This window comes from Amphiura filiformis, chromosome 3 (genome assembly GCF_039555335.1).
Source record: "Amphiura filiformis chromosome 3, Afil_fr2py, whole genome shotgun sequence".
Classification (NCBI taxonomy): domain Eukaryota; kingdom Metazoa; phylum Echinodermata; class Ophiuroidea; order Amphilepidida; family Amphiuridae; genus Amphiura; species Amphiura filiformis.
Window position 1 is genome coordinate 65,577,693 of NC_092630.1, and position 18,907 is coordinate 65,596,599.

At 36.9% G+C, this 18,907-nt stretch overlaps 2 protein-coding genes and 1 long non-coding RNA gene across 5 annotated transcripts in view; 2 read left to right on the forward strand and 1 right to left on the reverse strand.

The window, feature by feature from the left end:
• Positions 1-18,907, forward strand: part of LOC140147758 (mutS protein homolog 4-like) — a 98,886-nt gene that overhangs the window by 62,873 nt on the left and 17,106 nt on the right. The gene's annotated exons all lie outside the window — the stretch shown is intronic.
• LOC140148980 (uncharacterized) lies at positions 1,590-10,287 on the forward strand. 2 transcript variants are annotated; one of them, XM_072171105.1, is made up of 11 exons: positions 1,590-1,862; positions 3,398-3,648; positions 4,421-4,639; positions 5,966-6,027; positions 6,328-6,511; positions 6,880-6,956; positions 7,238-7,446; positions 8,083-8,469; positions 8,692-8,838; positions 9,433-9,628; positions 10,058-10,287. In XM_072171105.1, exons 1-11 carry the CDS (start codon positions 1,713-1,715, stop codon positions 10,285-10,287), a joined length of 2,112 nt encoding a protein of 703 aa, XP_072027206.1. In that variant the 5' UTR covers positions 1,590-1,712. The 2 variants fall into 2 exon arrangements, with proteins under 2 accessions (XP_072027206.1, XP_072027207.1); XM_072171106.1 differs by lacking the exon at positions 8,083-8,469.
• LOC140148981 (uncharacterized) lies at positions 10,204-14,038 on the reverse strand. Of its 2 annotated transcripts, XR_011858545.1 has the most exons (4): positions 13,830-14,038; positions 11,611-11,757; positions 11,338-11,488; positions 10,204-10,326 (listed from the first exon to the last, which is right to left on the reverse strand). It is a non-coding gene; the product is annotated as an uncharacterized lncRNA (long non-coding RNA). The 2 variants fall into 2 exon arrangements; XR_011858544.1 differs by lacking the exon at positions 11,611-11,757.

Genomic DNA, 18,907 nt, shown 5'->3' on the forward strand with positions numbered 1-18,907 from the left:
AAACCCATAACATAAAATAGAAACACTTTATTAAAAAAAAAGTTGGTGAGAAAAGTTCGTAAATTTAATATTCGATAATCGATACTTTGATCGATTCATCGATACATAATAAATTAATAAATAGATAAATAAATAAGTTCTAGCATATCCAGCACGCCCGTTTGGGCGCCAATAAAAGGCGATAATAAAGTTTTGCCAGTTCGTGTGTTGTTTATTTGTTTACTCCAATTATGACCTTTGACCGCACATCGCTAAGTTTGACCTACTTTCCTTCGTCAAATTTCTGAATTGAATGGCCCATGTACACCCCAAACAAAGGCAGAAATTGAGAAAAATAAAAGAGCAAATGCAAATTTGAGTCCCTATTATTGTTTCTTATGTATGTCTGTCTCTAATTTGTGTATACAGAAATCGTGTTCTTTTTATACGAAATCAGAAATTTAATCAGAATACGTGCAGTGAAAGTGTACTGTTTCAATGCCGATCGCCGAGTTTCCGAAGCACGAAAATAGGAGTATAATTTTAAAGATTTAACACTGAAAACCAGTTCCCCGCTTATCCCTTTTAAAGTTACTCAAATAACACTCCAATCTATCAAAAAATGTAATAAAAGTAAACAGGCCACTTCTCTTTTCTGAAAAAACTGCCATGATTTCCGACCAAATTTCATGTATCGCGAATGTACACAATGCATAGAAGCAGCGTATACCGCGGTATACAGCGGTACGACTGCACAAAACATGGCTGATTTCACCGGCTGCTGTGCGCTCTGATACTCGCTCACGAATTCGGTTATTTTGGCATTTTTTTCTTCAACATGGATTTTGAATATCACCAGGAAGCCCTGGATAAATTGTGTAGAACATGTGGGGAACGCTTACTAAAAAAAGGAGAAGCACCAACAGGGTACAAGAAGCCAAATCTTAAATTCCTGTACCCCAAAGAGGTAGATGTGATCTGGGGTGTTAACATTTGGCAGGATGATCCTGATATTCACCCTAAGAAAATCTGTCATAGATGCCAGAGGATCATCAGACATTATCATGAGGGTAAAGAACGGCCTAGGACATCACAAATTTCCTGGGTTAAACACTCAAGATGGGGTCAATCGTGTTCAACATGTAACATGTACAAGCATCAAGGGCGAGGAGGCCAGCAAAAGAAAACGGCACCGTCATGCAAGTCGAAACAACCAGAAGCTTCATCAGAGCTACCATTCCGGCTAGGATCAACAAACATATTTCAGCACCTTCAACTGGCATCCACCAATTCATCTCCTACAGTACCGGACCTGCAAATTCTACATCATTCAAACACTGAAAACTTGTTTGTCTGTGCTATTTGTTTGTCCATGATCTCGTCTGGTGTAACAACTTCATGTGATCATAATTTTTGCTCGTCCTGTCTGTCCCATTATTTTCAGTTTCATGAATCGTCTTCTGTACCTTGTCCGGTTTGTTTACAGTCAGTCCATTATTGTGATGTCAAGTCCAGCCCTCATATGTTAAATGTTTTGATACCTAATTTACTGGTATCATGTTGTCAATCTTGAGAAGTAGGCGTCTTTAAGCCAAATGGCTGGGCACAAATGTGCTGCAAAACAGACAATAATAACATGTCCCTGCAGCTCTTGCACACAAACATCACCAGACCAACATGTACAGCAGACTGCCAGTGCCAATTCACAATCACACGTTCAAAACCCCATCAAAATGGCTTGTACTATCTTAATGGAAGCAGCAAAACAGCATGACAAACAGGCAAACATACCTGAACAGATTGAAAAGGTGACTGACAGATGGACCTGGCTGAAGCTAAAGAAAGATCAAAACAAAATGGCTTTCATCAAAACAGCAGGGATGGTACGTTTTTTCTTCTTTACTTTTTTAAAACTTTATTATAACAGATTCGTTCCATTAAGAGCCCATGCCCCATTAAGCGCCCACCTAATATGTTTGTTAAGCTCCCAAAATCACCAGCACATGACTATGCACATTTTTGTACATACCTGGACCAAGGAAGAATTAAAAAAATTTTAGGGCTCAACCTACATGTATATCCCATTTTCCTACTGATCTGATCAAAAAGAAAATAAAAACAATTTTTTTGGCGACTTTTAATTTGGAGAACCACTGGACCTACATGTATTCTGAAGTGCCCAGTTAATTAAAAAAAAATTGGAAAAAAATTACGAAAAAATTACAGTTTGCTATTCTGGCATTTATAATATGTAACGGTATCAGTACTGATGCAGAGTATAGTCCCATCCCATTTTTGGGTGAACATTTTTGAAAATTGGGGTGGGACTATACTCGAATTTCAAAGAATTTTTTTTTTTTAAGTCATTTATTTTATCGGCTTTGTGGAGTGTCCCTGGACCTACATGTACATGTAGACCTAAATGCTAGGATCATTTATGGTTGATTAAAAAAAATAAAAAATTGTAGGTCTATTTTTTTTTTTTTTTTTAAGTCATTTATTTTTTCGGCTTTGTGGAGTGTCCCTGGACCTAGACCTAAATGCTAGGATTATTCATGGTTGATTTAAAAAAAAAAAAATTGTAGGCCTATTTTTTTTTAATTTTTTTTTAAAAAATTTATTTTTTCGGCTTTGTGGAGTGTCCCTGGACCTAGACCTAAATGCTAGGATCATTCATGGTTGATTTAAAAAAAAAAATGTAGGCCTATTTTTTTTTTTTTTTTAATGCATTGAATTTGTATGCATTTTCAAATCATTAATAGAGTATGCATGAGTACAATTTTTATTTTTTTTTGTAAATCAACCATGAATGATCCTAGCATTTAGGTCTAGGTCCAGGGACACTCCAAAGCCGAAAAAATAAATGACTTAAAAAAAAAAAATTAAAAAAATAGGCCTACATGAATGATCCTAGCATTTAGGTCTACATGTAGGTCCAGGAACACTCCACAAAGCCGAAAAAATAAATGAAAACATTTACATGTACAGCCCTATTCCCTAGTAAAAGTGGCACAATTGTGATTTTACCCTTTCGTTCTTAACTAAACATATCTCGAGATTAAAAAGAGCAAATTCAACAGAACAAACGGTATTTGAGAGCTAAGACTGTGCCCTTGACGTTGATGTAAGCATCATGTCACAACGGTATTTCCTAATCGCCAAAGAGGGCGCTTTTCACTTGCACAACTTTTTTTGAGACAGGCTGTACAACCACCCTATTTAGGCCTATGCACATGTACAATGTACTCAATGATTATCAATTGGTCTTTTTCAAACAGCACCAAATATAATACACTGTAAGTACCGGTACAATACAATGTACATGTACATGTAAGTCGGTAGATGCACATGTACAGCATACAAGTACTAAAGTAGTACACTGATATTTTTGTTTTTGAATTATCAATTTTTGTTACAGCCAGCCAAGATCCATCAGATCACCAATGCCCGTAAACCTTCAACAGAGATAACAAGAGCATATATCAAGCAAAGAACAGGGGAAATCAACAGCCTACGAAATATTATATCACTTGACCAGCCGCAGATTCATTTGCAGGAAGAAATCCAAACTTATGCCCTTCAGGCCAGCATCAAGTTGGACACTGATTCTGCTTTGGCTATGATGCGCCATGTGCGATTGACTTGGGAGCAGCTCCGGAAGTTAAGAAGGTAAAAAAAAAAAAAAGGGAAGGCACTCAAGGCAGGAGTATGTTTTTTTTTTATAAATTATCATTATTTACTTTAAATATGACCTTCAAAATTCCCCTCACTACCCTACAAATTTGCATACCCTTTCAAGTGCCCCAGACCCCCAGTGACTAGGATAATTGCTTGTGTGCAGTGACGGTACTACCGGGGGAGTGGTAAGCGGAATTCCCCAAAATATTTTTCCACCCACTTTTGAGGCAAAACCCTCGAAATTACACCCCTTTTCACTTTTCACCCCTAAAATTCACTTTGTCCTCCAATGTCCACCCCCTACTGTAGCCTATGTGTGTAGCCTCAGAAATACCAAGTGGTATTTCTCTCTCAGAAATCAGTAAGAACCATTCTGATGTGTGCACATGTTGGATTGTTGGTAATCCAAATGCAGGAAAACAACACTACATTTTTCTACAATGTCTGCAGTCAAAATTACATGTACATGTATTGAACAGGTAAAATTGCTGGTTTTGTGTATACATACATGTTACGCATTCAGCGGAAAAAAAATCAAAACCTGGTCTGACCAGTTTTTGTTTTTCATCAAATATCTAAAAATTATTTTCTTTTTTAAAGTTTTATGTTATCAATTGTTTAAAATAAACTAAACCTGTTGTCATAGTGAAGTGGCAGCTGGGGTGGGGGACATGGACATAAATTTTGTCAAGCAGTTTTAATTTATTCTAAATTCTCCCTGCATACATGTACCGTATCAATTTTTTTTTTTATACATGTACAGGTATTTCAGCTCTGTCAATACCACTGTTGCCTCAGAAGAGTCTATGCGGATCAGAAGAAATCAGCTCTTGGGGGACAACATAGAAGGAAAGCTTGTCCCCTTAGTTTTTCCAGACACATCCGCCAAGGGTTCTAATGGCTTTGCGGTCAAGGAGACACCATTTGTCTACGTTAAGGATTTACCAAAAATGGTTTTGGATTTGCTGGACCGCCATAGCCAGTATGTAATTTTCTTTCTCTCTTTCACTCTGATACATGTATGACACCACATTTAGGTCCAAAAGAATGCTTGATTAACAACAATGTTTTTTTCCTTTCCGGAGTTGCCGCCTTTTTAGAACTAAAACATATTTTTGAATCTTTTGGATACAATGTAATGATACGGTACTGTTTCAAGAATGTCCCTGGTAATCACAACACTACTATGCCTTAATCCAGCCTTATAAGGCCAAAAAAAAATTGTTGTGTTGCCCTCAAGTGGGAAAATGGGAAAGTTGGGTAGGACGGTCGGATTTTTTTTTTTTTTTTTTTTTTTTTTTAAACCTTAAGTTTTTAAAAATCCCCTCAAATATTAAATAATGCTTCTTCAATTAGGGGACATTTGTCAATTTTGACTTCAGGATACCTGTTAGACATCAATTAAAGACTAGTCTTTCAATAAAAACATTGATTTTTTGAACAAATCTGTAAAATCATCATTCAAAAAAAAAAAAAATTATGACCCTGATTTTTCAGATTTTAGGGTCGGGTGGTTGAGGACAACACAACAATTTTTTTTTTGGCCTAATGTTAGAAACATAATTTGGTTTTATTTACAAAACTAACTCATGACAATAAAGTTCAGCTTGCTTTCAATAGCAATACCGGTATTCAAAATTACTGCGCCGAAATCATCTTATTACAATGACGTCATGGTTATTTGTGCTCAATTGTTGCCAACCTTCATTGTATACTGGGACGTCATTGCACTAGACAAGGAATTTTGAATATCGCATGTTGACAGACGGCTGTATATTAACTAGTTTTTTTTTTTTTGTGGTCAATATGAGTTAGTTTCAAATAAAAACATGCGATTTGTGATTGGTATGTACATGTACATGTATGTACCGAAAAACAGGGTTGCTTTGGACAACACTCTTTGAATTTGTTTCTTTAAGGGTAGACGAGGTATTGTTGGTCGAAGCAACCTAAAAATCGATTTTCATTATCTAGTTTAATATATTATTGAAAATTAACACCTTGATGTTTGGCAAAAGTCCATTCTACAAATCGTATACTTTGCAAATTAACTTGCTTAATTTATTGTTGTTAAATGAGTTATGTACGTTTTATAAAAGTGTTGTTGTTTCAGCCCTCTTTACAACGTAACTCAAGAACCGCAGCACCTATAAAAGTATATCTGTGATATTTCAATTCTTCTACTACGCTGCTACTGAATTGAGCAATGCAGTTTTTGCCAAAGCTCACTACCATTAAGTAAGATGATGTGAACTACCAAATCACAACAGTTTAAAATAATTAATAACCTTAATATTTTGATTTATAGAGCAAACACCTTAACGTGGCATGACGGGATGATCCCGGATGAGGAGATATGGATCAAGATAGGTGAGTTCCTATCTGTCAGGTGAAGTACATCCCAGAGAAGTATTAAAGTTCACTTCCCACAATGCACTTCTTCCATTTCACTTTCCTGTACTGTACTGATAATTTGTTAATTGCAACATGGGTCAAAAGAAGGCCGATGAATGTTGAGCATGTACGGTACATGTACATCCAGCTTTTGCAAAAGAAGTTAATTTCTTGGGTCTTGGCTATCAGCCCTTTTTTGCAAGCCATTCTAGGTCACAGTACAATGAATTTCTTTTCATGATTTTAATCATTTCTACATTTTAAAATTTGTTTCAGGAGGAGACAAGGGTGGAAAAATGATGAAGATGTTCTTTCAACTTGTCAATGTCTCAAACCCCAACTCAGAGGCAAATACACGGATGTTTTCTTGTTTTGAGGCGAAAGACTCGGTTATAAACATGGACCTAACCTTAGAAGGTTTCAATGAACAACTTGAAGCCCTAATGAACATGACTTGGCAGTAAGTACCAGTTTTAAGTTACTAGTTTTTATACATTTTTTTATACCATGTATTTTAGAATTGTGAATTGAAAACATCTTTCAATGAACCTAGAAACTTATTTTGAATTCTGCAGTGACTGCCTTTTAAAATGAGGAGTGTTATTAATAGCTTCCTGATTTGTTCAAGGAGAGCCGAGAGCTGTAGGAGAGTTATGTGAACTGTTTACCATTGAGTGAATCACAATTGAGGAGAGCTATCACGCTCCTAAATGAGACTTAAGGAGAGCGGTAGGGGAGCTATCTCACTCCCCTTAAAATGCAGTCCCTGATACAGGGGGTAAATTAAGTTTCATATTTAAAATTGTCTTTTTTTCACCTTAATTTCAGAGGGAAAAAGATTCGACTACTTTTCTTTGGTGATCTGGAACTCATTGACAAGATCTATGGTGTACTTGGATGTAATGGTGCGTATTGTGATTTTTGAATGTGAAAAAAAAAAACCTATAGATTTTTGATGGAGCCGTACATTGTCCCCGCGTCGCAGTTGGATAGGCATCAAGGTTGAAGTTATGGTGGGCACCGTCAGGCGGCCACGCCCGGGACTGACGCCAGCCGCCCGGAATAATGCATGTTGATCTGACTGCCACATGGAATTATCAGAAATCGTACCTGCATGAGCGGGCCATCAGAAGGTTTGTTGATTGACCTACATGAACACAATTTCTTGTTTTCTTTTGTTTTACAGCGGTCTACCCATGCCCATATTGTGAGACATCCTATGCCGATTTCCAATTATCCCTTCAGGACAGAGAGGCAGGACGGCTCCGAACACAGGCAAACATCAAAGAGAACTTTGAGCGGTATACCACAGAAGGAAATTTTGACAAGAGGAAATCAAAGAAAATCTCCAAGAGCATTGTTAGAGAGCCGATGCTCTGCATTGAGCCAGAGAATGTAAGTCGTACAGGGATACATCAAACTCAGAGCACCCAAAACAGCCGGGTTTACATGCATGTACACTAAAATCTCAGAAACAGAAAATCTGTGGGACCCGGCCGTTGAAGAGGGTGATTTTTTTCAGGGTTTTTTTTCATCGCCATGTACACCATACAAAACAGGCCTAAAAAATTGTTTGATTGGCATAACATAAACCAAAAACTAGGTTAGTGTTTTTTTTTAAACATTCACATTCTGTTAATTGTGTGTATTAGGCCTTAGAACATTTTTATCAATATTAATATTATTATTTTTTTTTCCAAAAAATTTAGAAAAAAAAGTCCTATTGTCGTCGGGTTTCGCAAATCAAACAATTGCTTTAGGTTTGTCTCAGCTCACGAGTGGTTTTAAAAAAACCAAATGCGAAATGCGATTTTTTAATGTTATTTTGAGAAGAAAAGTCTGATTTTCAGCGAATTTTTCCGGAAAAAATATAATTTTTTTTTTAAATAAAAAATGTCCGCATTTCTTTTTTGTAAAATTGCGCGATTTTACAAATGCGCGTGCAAGCTTTGAGACCAACCTTTTTTTTTGCCTTATCAAAATTCATTTGCATACATTCTTATATATTGAATTGCCTCAATTACTGTACAGGTGGTGGTTCCATCCCTCCATGTATCCTTAGGGATATTCAAAAGATTGTATGACCTATTGGAGGAAGAATGCAACACCCTGGACAACACCATCTTCAACTACCAGGTTGAGTGTGAAGAAGAGGCCTCCCAAGATTCACAAGACTCTCAAGATCTAGTCGACAACAACTTCACACAAACCATCAGATCAGCCAAGAATCGACTTCATGCACTTAAAACCAGCATTCAGAAGAAGGAGGCTAAACTGGAAGACCTGGTAGAAGATCTCCCACTTCAGCTTTTAAAGCTAAGTCAGGTTGAGAATGACAAAGTTCCTACTGATGATGATGATGCACTTCAGGACATCATTGTTAAGCAACAATGCCTAAGGGAGCAGATTGCACAAATGGTAATTTATGACCAACACCAACATTTTTTATCCAGACAAATTTGTAGGTCTGGCTGAGTTGGACCCAACAATTTGTGATTTTGGTTAAAACCATCCAAATTCATATCAAAAAATTGATGTTTTTAATTCATAACAAAAATACCAAATCTGGATCGGTTGGACCTGAACATTTTTCTGCCCTTCTGACCGTCAATTTCCTTTTTTTTTTAAATGTTTTTACAGCAAAAAGAACTTGATGAACTGAAAATGGCTTTTGGATCTGGGCCGGTGTCATCGGGTCTGGACGACGTCTTACAGAAGCACCATGTTCGAAGACAGGCCTACCATGGAAAAACCTTCACAGGGAATCATGTGAAAAAGGCTTGTCAGGTAATTTTTTCTGAAATTGCACAAACATAGCACACACTGTTCTGTGCTCCTAACTAATTTTTTAAAACTAATAATTATAATGTAGACATGAATGTTGGACTACAATACAATGTACTTACACGTACTTACCTCTGCAGTCTGCACAGTTCTGTAACATCTCTTTGCTACAAGGATATATTCCAGTAGTTATATTCCAACCAAGTAATTTAAAGATCTCAGATCACAATGATCATGCACACACACAGGTGTTTTATTTTTCCATTATTTTAAATGGTAACATTTTTATTGCACATTTTCGATATGAAAGTGGTGATTCCATATTTTTAATCACGTAAAAAGACATCATGAAGCCAGCTCTAAATGTATTTCAGCATTGATAATGTACAAAATGTACCTTCATGTACATAAATTGTACGCATTCCAATGTGCAATTTTTGTATCATTATAATCTCCATGCATGTTTTCCACAACTTGATGCAACTGTATGTGTACAGCTTTTATAATCTGTTCATGATCTGTTAGCATCATGCAAGTTTCAAGCTAATTTCCATAATTACATTCCAATGGCTGGTATCTTTTTGTTATGTTTTATAGCCAGAAGTGATAGAGGACCTTGCAAAACATGCATTGGACACTGTGAACAGCATGAATGACCACATCCCACTTTCCATCTTCAGGACTGCATCTGAAATCAAACAGAAGTACACAAGGATACTGAATAACTTTGCAGATGTGCATTATGTTATCAACACAAGTAACAACTTGTCTGATGAGGAAATTGAGAAAGCAGGTTTGTTTGATTTTTGGTTTGTAAATTTGTACATTGTAGTATTGGTCATTTGAATAGACCTGTAATAGGTTTCATTGCACTACAATGTACATTGTTTCTGTACCTAAAATGAAAATTCAGCTCACAAGATTATAAGACTCGTTTTACCAGGCTATTAACGAAAAGAGACGTCCAGTCCGGTGTTGTAAAAATGGTTGCGGGTTGGGGTAGTTAGGGTGGATTCAGCGGTAGATAGGACAGGGAAGTCCATGATTGGGGTGAAGAAAATCTTGCCCTGCACAGCTCTAAAGGGCAACCCGCTGATTTTTGCCAACTAATTATTCCTGAAGATTATTAAGAACTGTCACTTCAATTGGAGGGGGGCGAGTGTATACACTACCAACATGTACTTGACATTGGTTTTAACTTATATTGTTACTCACATTGTAGATATCTGCATTAAGGAATTTATGATGTCGTATCGACTCCTGTTTCCAAACTCAAGAATATCCCTGAAGCTCCACATATTGGAAGATCATGCGATGCAGCAGATTCGGCGCTTCAGAGCTGGACTTGGAAGACTCAATGAACAAGGCGGGAACGAGCTCATAAAGAACAAAATCGAGAAGAGGCCATACATAGCAACATCCAGAACCCTCTGCAACGCCTTCTGGCCATGATGCGTGCACACCACACAACTTGTTGTCCAGAAGTTCAGGCTAAGTTCCAAAGAGGAAAAAAAAGAAAGACTGAGGAGTGATATAATGTACATGATAAATTAGTTCTACTGCTTTATTTATTTCACATGAAGTCACTGGATATTTTGACGTTGCTGTGTGGAGATTGCATAGCCCACAAATCAGTTTACAAAATAGCTGCTCTGCTTGCTTTCAGTTTTATCAAGCATTAACAGAGCATTTGCATGCTTCATTTTAGGCACTATTTTCTTGCTCAGGGTATTTTTTTCCTGACAGTGATACATGTAGAAACATTTACAAAGGCCTGAAAAATTGTAGTTCCAGTAACTGTAACCATAGACTCTATGGTTACAGTGCACTCTATTGATATCTTTTCCACAAATAAGAAACATCACAATATGTGGGCTCATTTTGGGCTCCAAGGATGTAGCCGAGGAACTCTCTCAAGGACAGTTTTGGCCAGCATTGATGATTTTAATCCCATTGTACCAGAGTTTGGGCTTATATGGATGATTTTAATTCCATTGTACTATACTAACATACCAAAGTTGAGATAATTGATCTACATTGATCTCATCTTTTGGGTGGGTTCAACATTCCCCGAGTTGGCAAAACCTGGAGTAATTTACTTAGTGCAAAAGTGATCAAAATATTGCTCTGCAAAATTGCTTTATTTTCATGATTTGGATTTATCATATTGAGCAGCATTCTCCTTGTGATGTTTCTGCACTGAGAGGGTCTACAACATCTCTGAGGTAAAACTGACAAATGCAAGGTATATTTCTTGATGCTTGAAGTTTGGATTTCTTAAACTTACAGTGCATTCCTATGTACCGCTGCAAGACTTCAGGTCCGTACATGTCATTATGTTTATGATAAAGACTGAAGACTGGCAAGACTAGTAAAATGAACCAGCCACTGAGGGCTACACATACACCATGAATATGAATGCAGGTTTGAGAGACAAACTTTGTTTTGCCTTTTTTATGCTTTGTAAAATTGTATCATTTTTTCCTTGTAAAAAATACTTACAGTCTTTTGTGAGTTTCTAATGTCCACAAATCCACTGTTTCAGGTTCAGGATAAGACACCATTTAGTACACCGTAACTAGTTCAATTATGCACATCTATACATGTAGCCTGATGTAGGTGTGACTGTGTGTAAGTACGCTCCAGAAGTTTCCTAAAAAAAGAAGAAGAGAACACAGACACCACGAATACGAATGCAAGAATGAGAGACAAACTTTGTTTTGCCTTTTTATGCTTTGTAAAATTGTATCATTTTTTTTTTTTTTTTTTACTTACAGTCTTTTGTGAGTTTCTAATGTCCACAAATCCACTGTTTCAGGTTCAGGATAAGACACCATTTAGTACACCGTAACTAGTTCAATTATGCACATCTATGTAGCCTGATGTAGGTGTGACTGTGTGTAAATGCGCTCCAGAAGTTTCCTAAAAAAGAAGAAGAAAAAATTAAAACATTTTTAAGCAAGTACAAACATGCAGGCTTATATGGTGTGCATCAATTTAATCTTTGAAAATACATGAATACATATTCAAGGTATTTTTTTAAGGTGTGGGGAGTTTTCTCCTTACATTCTATTCAATCATAAATGCTGTAAACAGCTCTCCTTGAATGATCCAGAAGAGTTAGTTAATGCTCTCCTGCAAATTCCAAAAGACAGTTCCTAGAGCAGGCCTTCTCAACTGAGTGGCGCCTTGGCATCTTGTGGCGCTTGGAGTCAGTCGAGTGGCGCACTGAGTGGCGCACGGTAATTTTAATATTTTTTCACATAAATATTGAACAAAAAATAATTTTTGTCTTTTTTATATATAGCAAAGTGATAATTTGTGGTCTTGCCATACTTTATTTTAAATGATTTTAAAATGTATGGAATTTGTATCAATTTTGAAATCAATTGGTGGAGTATAAGGCAAAAAAAAAAAAGGTTTGTCTCAAAGCTTGTGCTCGCATTTGTAAAATCATGCGATTTGACAAAAAAGAAATGCGGAAATTTTTTTTATTTCAAATTTTTTTTTTTATAGTTTTTTCCAGAAAAGTTGGGCGAAAATCAGACTTTTTTTCTCAAAATACCATAAAAAGTCGGGAATAAAAAAAAAAAAAAAAAGCGCATTTCGCATTTGTTTTCAAACCACTTGTGAGCTTTGAGACAAACCTTTTTTTTTTTTTTTTTTTTTTGTCTTGTTGAAATAAAGGTGCTAAAATTGGCTCTGTTGAAAAAGTTCTCTCTCACTGCTCCGTTTATTATAATGCTCCACTGACAAATAAGAAAAACCTGTTCTACAGATGGAGGGACTTGCCACGTAGGGTTGGTGCCTTGGTGGGCCATTTCTTTTTCTGGAAGCTCATGAATGCTAAATGACCCTAAAACGTCACTCAAAGCTTGAAAAATCTAACAACATTTTTATTGCAAACACTTTTTTGTCAATTTTCTGATAAATAAATAAATAAAAAAACAAATAATTAAAATCAATCAACTGGCCAAAACAGTCCCTGTTTTTAATGAAATCATTGGCAGGTGGCGGACCGGAAGCATGTAGTCCACGTACCCACTAAATTTCTAAAAATCGGGCATCCCCCCATAAAATCATAATAGATCGCCAGAACAAATAGGCCTACATTGTAAATCAATACTTGAGCATCTTACTTTTCCGTACGAAAAACAGTGTTTTGGCCCAAAATTTGTGCACTTCCCACTCATTGGCTTGTCATTCAAATCTAGCAAAGCGGCGAGCGCAACTCCCAAAGGGGGTACTATATGTAAATGGGGTATGGGTATGTGCGGCGGTCAAGGGTCACCGGCAGTTCCTTAAGACCCACATTTGGAGCATGCTCCAGTTCTTTGAGCCTCAAACTCTGGCAATTGCAGCTCTATTAGCCAAAATTTGGACAATTTTGGAATTTTTTTAGTTCCAAAGTCTATAATATGGCCCAATTTTAGTTCACAAGACCCACCAAAAATGTTGAAATTTCAGTTCATCAAGCCCCCTATTTTTCCCAAAATCAGTTCTTAGTTCCCAAAGTTGCGTGGCGCATAGCGCACACACACCTACCTACAGTTTCAGTTGAGTGCCCCCTGGCCTGGGGCGCACCTAGTCACCTACATGTACATTCGGGCTCTTGAAAATAGTCTCCAAATGAAATTGCTAGAACTAGAAGATTATAATGTTTCGCTGCGCGCTGCCACTATTACACTAATCGATTGGGATGCATTCAAATTCAGGCAAGATTTTTAGTTTCAGGTCAGTCAGTGACAGTGTGGGTACTATACTAGATTGTATAATTTAATAGTATCACGGCATGCGAACTGTCTGTCATGCACAGTCTAGTCCAAACTGTTTTTTTTTTAATTGTTTACCTTGGCCTATTCTGTTTGAGCTCACAGCCACACACGTTTGAATTTGTTGAGTCTTATCTAATTTCATGTTCATCTAGAGGGCTACATGTACGTGCACTGATCTGGAGTTCATACAACAACAACACAAAATAATTGTAAGCTTACCTGCAATTCAGTACTCATGTACTGTGTGCAACGTGCAACACATTGATACACGTGTTCACCGTGTGGCGTGCACTGTGAGGCCTGTAAACCTGCAATCCAACGATTTCTGCAGCATCATTTTCCTCAGTCAGTCAAAGCTTTTCTCATTTTACAACTCACATTCAATAACTGCTGCAGAATCTGATCAGATCATGTTGATATTGCTGATAATAGTGGGTGGAATCCACGGCGGCCGACAACGAAACAGCTGATTTTGAGCAGTTGTTGACGAACGCGTCGATATCGCGGGATTTCCCTGGGTGGCCATAATCAGTGTTGCCAAAACTTTTCAGCGTCAAGGCGCGGCGCATTGCCTCGCCAGGCCGCGGTAAAGGATTCTCAAGTAGCCCAATTTTTTAACTTCCCCAAAAGCGCCCAATACCGGATATTTGGGCGGATTTACCAATTTAGACCGCAAAAACACCCAATTGGGCGGAAAAGCACTTGACTTTGAAACTTCCGGTACTTACTGGGAAGTTACTGACCGATCAATAAATGGTCACAAAACCCATTGTAATTTCAATTTGGAGCTTCAAAGACTCAAAACCTTTATAAATCGGCTAAATTGAAAGGAAATTCCTCAAATTAGTGCCGCTGACCTGAGACTGGCAAAAGTAGCCCAATTTTAGACAAGTAGCGGCATGCTTTTTGAGTAGCGGCAAGTGATCGCCAAGTAGCCCAATTGTGCGCCTAAGGCGCGGCGTTGGCATCACTGGCCATAATATTTAAATATAATGCTTACGTTATTACCAATTTTAGAGCGTATTGTTTATTATTATAATTTCTAAAAAACATTCAACCACATGGAAATTAATCTATAAAATTTAAAATTACAATAATTATTTACAATATAATAGAACAGTAAGTTCGGTTTTAAAAATTGTATCGACTAAAACTTATTAGTTCGTTGTTTTTAGTCAAGATAACGACATGAAAAAAAAAAAATTAATACAACCGGTGAATCATAGAACGCAAACAAGACATTATTCTTTTGGGCTGTTTTTCCACAACCTCTAATGACCTTGACCTGTGCGTGATAACACGACTGAACTGTGTTGGAACTGGTCCGTTTTCAAGTGACTATTTTGTAAAATATATGGGTCGCCTATCCACTTTTATTATTCAATAAATATCATTCGTATATAAATTAATGTTGGTGAAGTTTTGAATATCGGATGATGTGGAGAAACGTGTATTTACTTCTTTAATCTGACAGGGGTTTACGAGGTCAGTTTTGTTTACGTTTAAACACACGCAAAAGAAGCCACGAAGTTTTTAAGTCAACTTTACATTTATTTCGCATTTGTTGTGCATAATGCATAGTTTGCTTGTTTGCTGACTTGATTATGGAAACATATGTTGCAGTTCGGCATAATTTCGGACCCTATTTTCATTATGATTAAGCAAAATAGGTGTGCTTGTGAGCCGGCCGGTTTGGCCGAGTGGAGTACTGGCGGCTTGCTGAGACTATTTTTGCGAACAGATCTATGACGTCACAGTTCACATCTAGCGCGTGCGCGTTGAACTTTATTATACTTCGAAACGGGCGTGCCAGATGAATGGTAATACATAGATAGATAGATAAATTAATAAAAACAAATAATTATTTGGATTTATTTGGTATCCACCAATGGTGAACCCGCTATTATAAGCCTACGGTTTGTTAACGCATTGCTTCGTTGCTACGGACAAGCTTTAATACGCGTAGAGCAAAGAAAATTGGAATTTACTACCAGCACTGATGACTCTAATGCGTGTCACTCTATCGGTTGTGCTCAGGTACGGTCCTTTGATGTGTGTATGACCGTCCTGCACACCTTGTATGTACTGTGTTATGAACATTGCATTCTGACACTTTATTCAAAATCTCGGATTCTGACAAAGCTACAGCACCTAAAATCTTGATTTTTGCAGGGTATGTTAGTTTACTGAAGTACATTACAATGGTGTAAAAACAGAATTTTGAAAAATATTTAGGGTGTTCTCCTCGGCAAATGTTACAATATGGCTTTAGGTCTGATGCCGTTATCAACTGCATTAACTTGATGGCCTGTTGAATTTGATTGCTTCTCTTATTTCCCTTGATCTTTATTTGAACCAACTCCCGAAATTAATTACCCTTTCATGACTAACACCATTGAAATGGAACAATCCATTATTCTGTTGATGAGGGATGGATTGTTCTATTTCATTTGTGTTGTCCATGAATTACTCAATGTCATGAGCACAGTACAACTGAAATGGAACAATTATGAGCATCATTCTGCCAATGATGGATCAATTCCATTTCATACATTACACATACATTATTCCATTATCCCTAGATTAAGAAATTACCAAACTTGGATCAAAATATACTAGCAAAATTTGTCTGTCCTCAGAGATGATCATTTAATCATTATAGCGCCATACAACAATATATAATTTATTACAGAAAATATTATAATGTAAATGCACCTTACACACTATAAATTATTATATGATACCTAAATAAATCCTTGTCATTTCATTGGTGGATTGTGTGTCACATGACATTGAATATTTGTACCATTTCGTAGAAAAATAGTCCTCTGTATTAAGTTTACCATTCAACAAGGCATAGTTTACCTTTACCATTCAACTCGGCTGACGCCTCTTTGAATGGAACATTCCATCTGTCACCTCATGAAAATATTCTTATAATATTCTCATAAACATTCATTATTTGTATAGTTATATACTAATAGGACCTGGGTGAACCCTACTCATAGGTAAAGCTCATTAGCTGAATGCGGCAAAAGTGGAATACTCCTAAATTTGTTGTCAATGAAAACAACACCATATCAATGGCAGGAACCCTATCATTTCTCTGCTGAGGTGAACCGGTTATATTTAGATGAGCAAAATTATGATATCCCTGATGGAACAAATCATTATGTTAATAAGGGTTTGACATGGAATCTACATTATTCATTAATGTAAAATAGACACAAAGCAAGTACTATGCAGTTGTTTTCCTACCCTAAGCAAGTATTTTACTGTTATGAGTCACAATGAACACACATAACACCACCGGTAACGATCAGTCAAGAGTCCTGAAGAAAAAACAATGAAAAATCAAGATTTGAGGAATTTTTGAAAACAATTTCGCTCAGAATTTTACCTTTATTTCTACATGTACTGATTTTTGTCGGCATCTTGGTGCCGAGTTTAGTTACCCTTTTCGAGTAACATCTGTGTCCCTCTTTTCCCATTATTGCTGTTCTTGATACCCTAAACAAGATACTCCCGTATTGCGCTCCGGCCGTGAAAAAAGACCCTTTTTACTTCTTCTTTTTTGTACACAGATGATATACAACTTGGAATACAATTGCTCCGGCATGAAACACAGGTGTTCTAAAACTTTACATGTGTGATGTGCATTAACGTATGAAGTGCATACCTAAGTCATTCCTGTGAAACATGTATGCCATTTTCAGAATCACAATAATACGCTCACATTTAAAGGTGGCAAAATCGAATCGCACACAGCATCACTGCTAATTTCAAAGTGGGATGAAATATAGACATATTACTAATTCAAGGGGATATCTGTAAATGACTGTGATTTAAAAAATCAATTTATCATTTTTGAAAATATAATGCAGCAATCCTATAAGTGCAATAATAAAATACAATACAGATGTATACCAAATAAATATCCACCCTGGGGGCACTTTTAAAGTTGAACTTATGCTTCACCTACAGAAGCTAATATCAGGTACAAATCAAGTTAAACACATAATAGTCACATCAAACCTTTCAGGTGACTATAGATTAAGTGCTTTTAATATCTGTTTTCATGGTGGCAAATTGAAATCAATGCACTTGAGACTGAGAATTCTAAGGTTCATTTTATTACTATTGTATTCAACTCGTAGAATCTAACAGAGGACATGGCAGTTTTATTCAACACAAATCTGATTGAAGTGTTCGACTTGAAATTTAGTGAAACAATGTTTCGAGCCTTTTTGCTATTTGTTTTTATCTTAATGTGCAACTGAATAGGGACGGCTTCAAAACTCAACCACCGTTTCTGCCCGGTTCTGTCCTGTTGGAGACGGTTTCTATTGTTCTAAACAATGGAACACGGTTAACCGCCGGTCAACCGCTGGTCGAGTTTTGAAGCTGCCCATAATACATAAGTTAGACAAGACAATATTGTTCACTTACAGTTACGAATTTAGCTTTCATAGTGTAATATCATGTTCACAGATATTGATTATGTCACTACATTAGGTAATGTAAAGTTTTGCTGTTGAGAGTTTTGTAATGACGATGATGGTCCACCCATCTGGGTATCCATATTACGTTGTGGATGTACCTTGTTGTTTGAATGTGACATAAGAAATGCTTGAGTCCTAGTTACACTATGTTCAGTCTGTTCTCCTTCTCTTCGCTTACGTTTCTTACTGATGATGACTGCAATTGTGTACAGGTAGGGATTTATAGCAGAATTTATTGGTAGAATAACGGTGACAGACCAAGCGAATACTGATGTAGGTAATACAAGCACTCCTGCTTGAACAAAAATTCCTAGTATGATGATCGGAAACCAGCACAGAAAGTCAGTTGCCACGATGGCTGCAACTTTAATAGTCAATTTGACCTGTTCTTTCATTTCTTTGTTAAGGCGAGCCCTTTTTGCGGACTTATAAACACATCTGATGATTTCAATGTAGCATGCAAGGATGATCATATAACACATACAGTTTAAACCTAAGAATAACACTGTTGAAAAGTACATTCCTGAGTTAAACCCTTCAGAGCGGGATTTTGTTGTAGTTTTGGTGTGACAAAATGGTGTATTGGCAGGGCAGATTTCAGTTTCGTACACATCGATTGTAAATGTTTCTATCAGAGCAAGTGGAAGGCCAATACAAACATGAGAGTTATCATAAAAGTTCATATTCCTTCCTGCCAAAAAGGACGGAATAACACCAAGAGCAGTTGAGATAATCCACACAAGTCCAATACTAATAGTTGTTAACTTCTTCCTCAGCTTCTTACTAGAATAGGGG